A 10160-nucleotide genomic window follows, 5' to 3' on the forward strand; every position below is an offset into this window, starting at 1 on the left:
TATATTATTAAACATATACAAGTATTCGGCTAGATGTTTAAAGTAATGCGTATAATTTAATGTACATCTCATATACCTAATTAACTTTTACGTATTGGTATCCATTGTTTTGACTTTATATGAACGTATTTATCAGTCTTTGTCGTGCTCTACGACCAGCTGTTAATTCTGGATTTACTCGTCCAACATTCTCAAGCAACAATTCATCAAGACCTCTATCACGAAGTAGTCCTGTATATCAAAAAAATTAGGACTTATGAGAATTATCTGAATGGGCTGCATACCAAAATCAATTTCTTCGATTTCGTCATTGTCATTTGGAACGGGTACATTGTGTTCGATACATAAATTATGCAGTGCAACACAGGCATTTATAATCTTTGATGCTACTTCAGGACTATAATGTAAAACTCGGTGTTTTAACAAGCACCTAAACCGCATCTTCAAAACCCCATTGCACCTTTCAATTAATGACCTCGTCCGTTTGTGTGTTTGATTATAGCGGTATTGTGGTGTGTTTGGCAGCGGTTCTTCTGCTAATGGTGTCATTAACCAAGACCGTAAAGGGTATCCCGAGTCGCCTGTATAATCAATAAAATACCAAACAGAGTATAGCACTTATACTTTCCCTCTTACCAAGTAAGAAATAATCTGTATGGCCTAAATCGTGTAAGGTTCGGAGAAAATGTTGCACATTAGAGTTACTCCAAATGAATGCATCATTACTGCTCCCAGGACATAAAGCATTGACTGATAAAATCTTCAAATTCGTATCACATATCTATATTAATTTTAAGTAATATATTAATCTAAAGTAATAAAAGCAAATTTCTTTACCAGTTGAGTATTTATGGAATGATATCCTTTTCTATTTACATAAATATGTTCCGGATATTCAGGATCATCACGCTTAGGGGGAAATATGGCTATATGAGTGCAGTCTATGCATCCAACCACTCCAGGAATGTTATGTTCCTGATAAAATCTACAACCAAAGATACGTAAGGTAAACAATTACCAAGTTATTTATACCTTAGTCGTAAAGAATCTAGATCTCTAACAGTATTGGGAAATTTCACCCATTGATTGAAAATTTCTGGCAAATTTATAATTGATACAACCTCGTTTATACATCTGCTTACGGTGGGTTGCGAAACAGCTAAATACGTAGAAGTTCCAATATCTAATTGGTAACTGCCGCTCCCAAAAAATCGTACAGCCACCAAAATCTTCACGAAAAGAGTAAATATGCGTAGATGAGGTGTGCACTTACCCTGTTCGCTATACTTAAATCAGTTGCACGACGTTGTGGCCTCATATGTGGTGTTAAGGAATCAATTAAATACAAACACAGTTGCTTCGTTAAACGAAACATTTTGATAAACTGTTCATCACTAAATTCATCAAAGGGATTTTTAGACACATTCTTAATACGACGGACATGTTCATCATTTTCTAAATTTTCTAGGAAATGCAGAAAAAATAAGTCATCCATTCTAATGTAATCAAGTTACGTCAAATGACACCTATCTTAAAACAATTTATAGAAATTCGAGTGGTTTATTCCGCTCGTTGTAAAAACGCATGATATTTACGAATTCGAAATACTCTCGAACGGTCAAGAATACCACTTGATCAAAGTTCATCGTTTTGGTTAAAAAAACGAATGACCTTCATAAATACGTAGGGCCAAGAATAGGGCCCCAGAGCAAAAAACCATAATGGTAGAGTTTATGGAGGACTATCCAGATTTTGCCAAAGGCAAACTTCTTGGGAATGAAGGGAAACAAAACAGAAAAGCCATGTGGGACATTTTGACAACCCAATTGAATAGTGTAATAGGACCTAAGAAAATAAGCCACAAATGGCAACGAGTAAATACTCATTGAGATCTTGTATTTCAGACTTTTAAATGGTCTGGTAAAAGGGAAGAGCGAGTACAACAATAATTTTTGTTTTTAGGTATGGCTTGACTTGAAAAATAAGGTTAAAAAAAGGCCAGTGCAATAAAAAAGAGTATGGGCCAAACAGGAGGAGGACCACACTTAAAAACAACATTAACCGATATCGAAATAAAGATAATTATTATTATCGGAGAGGCTGCAGTGTATGGCTTCGAAACCACTCAGGAAGCCTGGATAGTGAGGATGTAAATCAATTTGATCCTGAACAACCACGTACCAGCCATATGACACAGCATGAAATCACATTACAAGCTCGCACCCATGTGGCACAGCACAATGTATCACCTCCACCTAGCACTAGTCGTGTGGCTCAACCAGAATCACCAGAAGTGATACTGATGCTTGTGTGGACGATCATACCTACTCTTCTGTAAGTTTTGACAGTGATCTATTATTGCTTACATGTTTATTCTTAAGTTCCTTTTTTGATGGGAGAAAAAAAATTAAAAAACAGACAAATTTCCCAAAGACAGTCTTCCCCCACCAAGACTATTAAAACCTCCTCTTCTTGCAGCAGCTCTGCTCAGGCTACTCCTAGACGACGAAAAAGTTAGTTATTAAGTATATTTATTTTCTTGAGACAACCAACAATAGCAGCACAAGCAGCACGTCGATTCGCAGAAATAGGGGAAACTTTAAGATTCTCGAGCCCCAGTCGATTCGCAACTTCTCTTAAAGGGGTAGTATACCCAAAATCAAAAAAAGTGTAGAACAAAATCTAAGAACAAAATTTCAAACCGGAGTTTTCTACGATGAGTAGTTTTCAAATTATTAACGATGAAAATTTGAAAGACAGAACATGTGACGTCATTTCAACATCGTAGGTGCGGCGGCACGGATCCAAGCAGTCCGAACGCGTCGGTTCTTTCATATTCTATTTCGCTTTCCTTTGAAAATAAACAAGAAAACCTTACTGAACTATCATCCGAACATATATCCTCATATAAATTTGAATATTTGTAATAAATTTCTGTACCCAGCTCAGATTGGATACCTATGTTTTCAGTAAGCGGTATTGATATCATTTGATCCAGTTCTTCTGTTTGATTGTGGCATATGTTTGATGTTGAACTGGTTTCTCCACTACGAAATTGATCGTTTACGCACAATAAGCAATCTTACTTTCTTCGATAAGTTGACTGACGTTTTATAGCTTTATTGGGACCTTTGTTTCCTGTGAGATGTAAAGAAGGGATTGCAGTATTGTCAGCCTTCCCAAAACTTTATGCTGAGGCACAGGGTCCTTTCCCTTTTGTATCTTCCAAAAAAATTATCATCTTGAAAGTGGACACTGCAAACGACGTGACTATACTATATGTTTCAGCGGTTTTTCTGCTTTTTCAGACGTTATTCGACACGGCTCCTCCTCTTCTCGGGGAAAATTTGCAATGTAACATTGGCATTTTTCAAATTATTGTTGCAGCAGAAAACACAAAGTTAGGCATTTTTGAAAATAATGCAGATCACCGACTACCAGTCTCAAATTAACACGTCAAACGTCATCGAATCCATATATTGCTATAGCGCGCCACCGACCCCCATTTGTCGGGATGACGTCACAACGACCGTTTTTTACATTCGACACCTTGCCATTTAATAACGAAATGGCGTAGCGACTTGCGGTTTTCACCGTTACTCTTACATATTTTTAATCTATCTTTAGACGAAAACATGAAATTTGGGTATACTGTCCCTTTAAACGTAGTTATTTAATCTCCGCTCATTACACTCTCTCAAGCTTTTCTCTTCTCCCTCCCTCTTTCTCCTTAACACAGCCGCCTGTTTCCCAATCAACCTTCTCCCTCCAATTTTCCGCGCGCACGCCGATTTTGCACGTTACAATGATGACACGTAACCTCAAATAAAATCCTTTTCGTCAAGAAAGAACAGCTGGTAAAAAGTTTGAATAAAGTTGCCACCAGTATTAATTGTAGCGTTTCAGGACTTGTACAAAAGTGGTTTCTATTCTTTATTCATTGGGGAAGCCCATTTATTATTTCTAGGAGCCGTTGCCTCTGTTTCCTTCCTACTTTAACAAAAGGGGACAACGGCTTGTTTCTTTTGAAAGGTTGGACCACACTAGCCCTGACGTTGATAGTGTACCTATCAATCAGCTCTACGGTATACATGGTGTGACGTGTCCGTTGGGCCGTGGCGACGACGGGGTGAAGGTGGTGGGCTGTGTGGTGGCGGTGTGGATGGACTGGCATGTGGAGATGGTGGTGATCGTGCGGATGGAGCGGCAGGTGGTGGCCTAAAAGAAGGTGGCGGTGACGTAGCCGAAGGTAGACTGGATTGTTGACTCTCCGATATGATTTCATCAAAATCGGGCCTTACCACCACCCTCTGACCTCAACTTGAACTCCCATCAACACCGTGATGCGCAAGCACTTCTGTGACGGGCTGCGTGGGCGGCGCGTGTGGTGCTTCTTCAACCGTGCTAATGTTTATGTTCGGCATTGCCGCACGATCACCACCATCTCCACATGCCTCGACGACGACCACCTGTGTTGATGACTCCTGCGAGACCTGCTGCTGCAGCTTTGGCTTTCTCCCCCTTTTGCCTTTGACTTTCTTATTGTAAACTTTTGGCTTGATTTCGTACCAAAAATATTTGCAATTTTTCATGTTGTGTTTTCCCTAAAAATATTAAGCGTGAAATTGTCTCATGCACACGTATTTGTTCGACGTATGCATTTGCCTTTGACAATTCAACTCATGTATAAAAAATCGCATAAGCCGCAGTGAAATTGTCACTTTGACAGCGGCAAAAGTTACCTGCAACTTTTCCAGCGACAAATGCACTAGTGGTTTTTTCACTTATTCATTTTCGAACCAATTATCGCATTATCCTTTCCCATATGACTAGTTTGACGTCTGTCAGTAATTGATTAGTTATGTGAATTTCTTGTTCGTTAAATTGTCCTGCCGAATTACACTCGAGGTTTGTATTTAAACCGAGTAAATTTGTGTTGCTGCAATTCAAATCTGTTGCCTTTTAGCAATTGAACTCGAAAAACTGTCAACCTAAAAATGCTCCACCTGCGGTGTCGCATTTTTATTAGTTGACAGTTTTTCTCGTCTAATTACTAGGCAACAGATTTTTATTACCTAAACAACCCAAATTTACTCGGTAAAATACAAACCTCTTGTGCAATTATAAGTGAGAAAATTTTTTAAACTGCATACAATCCACGACAAATTTAAAAATTCCAGGAGCGCAAAAATTTTGAACTTATTTTTTGTTCAATGCAAACGACAATTATCTTACAACCTTTTATTTATTAACTATAGTATATTTTCTAGCACAAAAATGTACAAAACTTCAAAATATAACGCACGTCCCCTTCGATTTTGCATTCTTCCATCTGAGATTCCTCCACTTGCCGTTCCAACTGCGATGTTTCTTGCCTGCGTCTGTTTTAATTGGTCGGCATACCTCTCAAAAATTTTCTGCAGGAGTTGATGTGCCTAAGACGCAATCTCCCGCGCTGCAGCATTTGATACAGCCGAAGTGGGCGGCATCTCGGGTGTGTACCCATCCTCCAGCCTTTGAGTGTTTTGCAGCAAGGTTTCGAGATTTTTTCCGCCGCATTTACGCCTGTAACAATTGATGAAACAAATTTTTAGTTTATTCGATTTCATTTTTTTTTAACACCTTACCGTCTCTTCGCACACACCCTGGGATCGACCGGTTCGTCTTCGGACTTTCCGACCTGCCTAGAGGTGGAAGAGGAGCGCGAAATTCTGCTGGTGGAGTGGGAGACTTCTGCCGTTCGGATAGATGTGGCGTTGGGACAACTCTACAAAGAAATAGGTGTGATGTCTGTGAAGTTGGCCTGGATAAAATAGCCCGGCAGCATCGCACCATGCTAGATCGTTAGTGCTTATTAGTGCTTCATAATTCAACTTTAGGACTCAAACCGTTTTCTCAGAATACCTTATTTACTTGTTCGGGCTAACTTCACGTTTATCCGGACAATGACTCCAATTTGCATCAAATTTTGTAAATCGTTAGTGCTTGGTCAGTGCTTGTTGGTGCTTCATAATTTAACGTTAGAACCCCAACAGTTTTCTCAGAATAATTTTTTTATTGATTCGAGTCAACTTCACGTTTTCCCGGACAATGACTCCAATTTGCATCAAATTTTATAAATCGTTAGTGCTTTAGAATTCAACGTTAGAACCCAAACCGCTTTCTTAAAATACATTTTCCTGTTGGGGACAAAGTTCATTTTTGGCGTAGCTCTTTTCACATTGACATGCAGCGCGATTCATCTATACGTACCATCACCGTTCCGTTACCGCATCGTCAACGAAACGTAAAATATTCTCGTTTACAAATTTTGACGGTCCGGACGGTGACGTAATTGTGTAGTCTATAGCTACTATATATACCACAACTGACTCGTCCACCATTTTGGAGCCCACTGATAATTGACGCTTGCAAAACACGTGCTTCTCATGACAGTAAGTTACCTTGGCAACATACCACACCATAACGATCAAACAACACAGCGTTATATCTGACAGACTGTCAGTGGGCTCCAAAATGGCAGACGAGTCTGCTTTCTTAATCAAGTGCTGTAGTGTAGCCTGAATATGTCTATAGCCTTAGACTAGGAAAGAGAGAGGACAGGTAATACTTTCAATAAAACGGTGACGATTTGTCACCAAGGCTTACCTGCCAGTGTCGTAACATACTAACAGCATTGTTGGGTGATAAAATTTATTAAAACAGTAGTAGAATTAATTATTTTGCTAAATGTAATAGTTAAGAATTATATATCCAAAATAATTTAAAATGGGCCAATAGAAAGTCTTTAGAACGACACGGTACACTAAGTGCTCCGAGAAAGTTCTTATTCAAATGATGAAAACTATTAACAACATATTTTGCTACATATCATGTAAGGCAAGTACTGAATAAAAACGCAAAACGTAAAAATTATGAAAAAAACGGTTTGCTCTAAAATTTACCAAACAAATTTTTGCCTTTGAAACGAAATTCCGGCGCTATGGCATTGGATTGCAAGACAGTAGACCGCGAAGGGAATAGACCGCAGACATTAGAACGCAAGCATCATGTAGATCACCATACAAAGCAGAGATTAGGTCGCAGGTAGGACAATAAAAGGTATAACTAAAGTAAACCAATGTTATTCTACTTATTTCATCTGTGTATGCGCTACAACGTCTAGTCCTAGCCTAGGATCTGTGTCCTAATGTCCGCGCCCCATCAGTGTCTGCGTCGTAATGTCTGCGTCCTAATGTCCGCGTCCAGATGCCTGCGCCCTAATGTCCGTGTCCCATTCCAATCTCTGCGTCCCATTCCAATCTCTGCGTGCTAATGTCTGCGTCCTGCACTTTTGTGTACCTACATAGTAATAAGTTAGTTAGTATGCTCAAAAACAGTTATTCTTTTTTAAAAATTTTTCTCTAATTACTACATGTAACTTGTTAAAAAACCATCATTTGTTAAGAAGTTATACCTTATTAGAGAAAAGAAAGATTAAAGAAACACCGTCAAGTTATGAACAGTACATATCAATTTGTACCGCCAAGGATACCGCAGAACCTGAACAGTTAAATCCTCGGTTAAATCTGAAATGTCAATTTCAAAATAAATAAATATTTTTTATGTTCGGCAACGGAAGTTGGCACTGATCAGGCCACTTTGACTACTGCCACAACACTTTTCATTAATGGAGATGGACTCTTAGATTGTTTAAATTCTAATTATATTTGTATTTGCTTCTGTTGTTTAATATCGATATGTAATTAAGTAGGTACACATTATCTATTTATGTTAGGTAAACTTGTTTTGTGGAATTCTATATTTGGAGCATAAAATAGACTATAATTTCACTGAAATTGTTACATATATTTTGCTCTTCACATTAACTATTTTAGTTTTGCATCTTTATGTCTTTCTTGTATTTGGATACAAATGTCAATTTGTAATGTCTTAATTTATTTAATCGTACGATATATTACGTATAGGTACAATTTTATTTGTTGGAAAGGTACTGTTCGAGCAAAAGTGAAGTGGGTCCAAACAAAAAAAAATTAAAAAAACGGTTTGTCTCTTAACGTTGAATTATGAAGCACCAACAGGCACTGACCAAGCACTAACAATTTACAAAATTCGATGCAAATTGGAGTCATTGTCCGAGAAAGCGTGAAGTTAGCTCAAACAAATAAAAAAGTATTCTGAGAAAACGGTTTGAGTCCTAACGTTGAATTATGAAGCACTAATACGCATTAACAAAGCACTAACGATCTACAAAATTTGATGCACATTGGAGTCATTGTCCGGGTAAACGTGAAGTTGAGCAGAATAAAAAAAATTTTTTTTGAGAAAACGGTTTGAGCCCTTACGTTAACTTATGAGGCACTAATAAGCACTAACAAAGCACTAACGATCTATAAAATTTGATGCAAATTGGAGTCATTGTCCGGGCAAACGTGAAGTTGACCCGAACAAAAAAAAAATTATTTTGAGAAAACTGTTTGAGCCCTTATGTTAACTTATGAGCCACTAACGATCTAGCATGATGCGATGCTGCCGGGCTATTTTATCCAGGCCAACTTCACAGACATATAGGTGTGTTCTTGTACTTTCAAACATTATTATTATTATTATATCTCATGAAACATAAACTTTTATACTAACCGTTCGCTGGAGTATAAATGGTCCGCAGCGTCACCTCCGTCTAATTGCGCCATTACTAACTCCACATCAAAATTCTCCCACAGGTTGGCAGGAGTTCTATAACAAATTATCATTGCTACATAAATTCAAAGGCAAAAGTAATGATACTTACTTGACTGTTGAGTTATCCGAATGGATGGTAATGACACTACATTGGTCACCATCCATCAACGGCGCCTGGAGTGGTTTATTATTACCCGGTAACACTTTTTTCGGCGAGTGGGGGAACAGATTATTATCCGTTAAGTAGTACTGTTCCCCACTTTTTTTGATTTGCACGATAATTACTAACCTAAATGTAATGCTATTTGGTATGGTTGGAAAGCATTTTTTCAGAGCTTTCCAACGACGTATCACACATGGGGGGGTCGCTATTTAAGATTTAAAAGTTGGGGTGGCTGGAGCGCAGGGGGTTGGAGGGGTTGCGTCGCCAACTATGTCATTGTGATTCCCCCTCCAAATTACCGAAACGGATTTTGATTTTTTTAAATATCTCGTTTATTTACTAAGATATGGGGGGGTGGTAAGTTTTCAAATTGTCACCCTGTATATAATAAAGAGGATAAGCATACCCAAAAAGGGAATCGAAAGCAGTGAGGTGCTGGGGAAATTGCTGTTCGCCGGGAAAGGGGAGGACAGGTGGGGCGAGTTGTACGACTCCGTTGACGAGCTGGGGGTGGTCATGGAAAAAGAAGGGCGAAGTAAGGTACAACTGGTCCTGACAGACAGGAGGGACCTCGTCGCCGTGAGGAGGGCAGCGAGGTACTCCCTCCAGGGGAGGATGGAGGTAGTGATTACGACGCCGGTGGTGGGGGAGGAGACCTCGAGGGTGCCGAGGGCGGAGGCAGTACTGGTCAGGGTAGGCGAGGGCGCCAGTTATTCGGACTGCTTGCGCAGCGTCCGGAAGCTGGACGCCCCAAATGTGAGGCGGGTGAGGGCGACCAGAGGTGGGGACCTCCTCATCGAGATGGGGGTGGGGGCGGGGAAAGCGGGGCACGTCAAGGATATCATTGAAAAGGCCATTGAGGGAAAAGAGGTGAGGCTCCTTCAGGAAAGGATGCTGATAGACGTCGAGGGGTTCGACGAGGTGACCACCGAAGACGAGGTAACGGAGAAGATCGCGGCGGCCTGCCCGGAAGCGGCCCCGAGGGCGGTAAGAATATTTAAAACCGCGAGGGGGATGCGCATAGACCGTTGCGCCGGGGAAGGGAGGAGGGGGAAATAAAAATTGGGTGGAACGTTTGCAGGATAAGGGGGGTAGCGAGGAGAGAGGGGAAGATAGGTGTTATCTGCTTGTTTACAGTGTTTACCAATTTCGGTTTTTCACTAAATCAAAGAGAATTTAATTAAAATCGCGATCTGTGCAATAGTTTAACCCTTGTGTTAGTTATAGGTATTGAAAAAGACAAGTGTTTATTGTTAAAATGGATATTAGAAATTTTTTTATCCAAAGGCCTCGACTTGAGCTTGAGTAGTCTTCG

The 10160-nt window shown here is 39.8% G+C and overlaps 1 protein-coding gene across 1 annotated transcript; it reads right to left on the bottom strand.

Annotated features, from left to right (window-relative positions):
* Positions 1-5255: 5255 nt before the first annotated feature.
* Positions 5256-9008, bottom strand: LOC116159515. The gene is made up of 4 exons (XM_031472505.1): positions 8792-9008; positions 8641-8736; positions 5628-5767; positions 5256-5565 (listed from the first exon to the last, which is right to left on the bottom strand). Exons 1-4 carry the CDS (start codon positions 8845-8847, stop codon positions 5387-5389), a joined length of 471 nt encoding a protein of 156 aa, XP_031328365.1. The 5' UTR covers positions 8848-9008; the 3' UTR covers positions 5256-5386.
* Between the last annotated feature and the right edge of the window lie 1152 nt (positions 9009-10160).

This window comes from Photinus pyralis, unplaced genomic scaffold (genome assembly GCF_008802855.1).
Source record: "Photinus pyralis isolate 1611_PpyrPB1 unplaced genomic scaffold, Ppyr1.3 Ppyr1.4_LG1, whole genome shotgun sequence".
NCBI lineage: Eukaryota > Metazoa > Arthropoda > Insecta > Coleoptera > Lampyridae > Photinus > Photinus pyralis.

Excerpts from the sequence above, each read along its gene's own strand:
- LOC116159515 (XM_031472505.1), bottom strand. The coding sequence starts at position 8,847 with ATGGATGGTGACCAATGTAGTGTCATTACCATCCATTCGGATAACTCA. Across the intron at positions 8,737-8,791 it reads TCGGATAACTCAACAGTCAA|AACTCCTGCCAACCTGTGGG; the intron begins GTAAGTATCATT and ends AATTTGTTATAG. Across the intron at positions 5,768-8,640 it reads CATTTATACTCCAGCGAACG|AGTTGTCCCAACGCCACATC; the intron begins GTTAGTATAAAA and ends ATTTCTTTGTAG.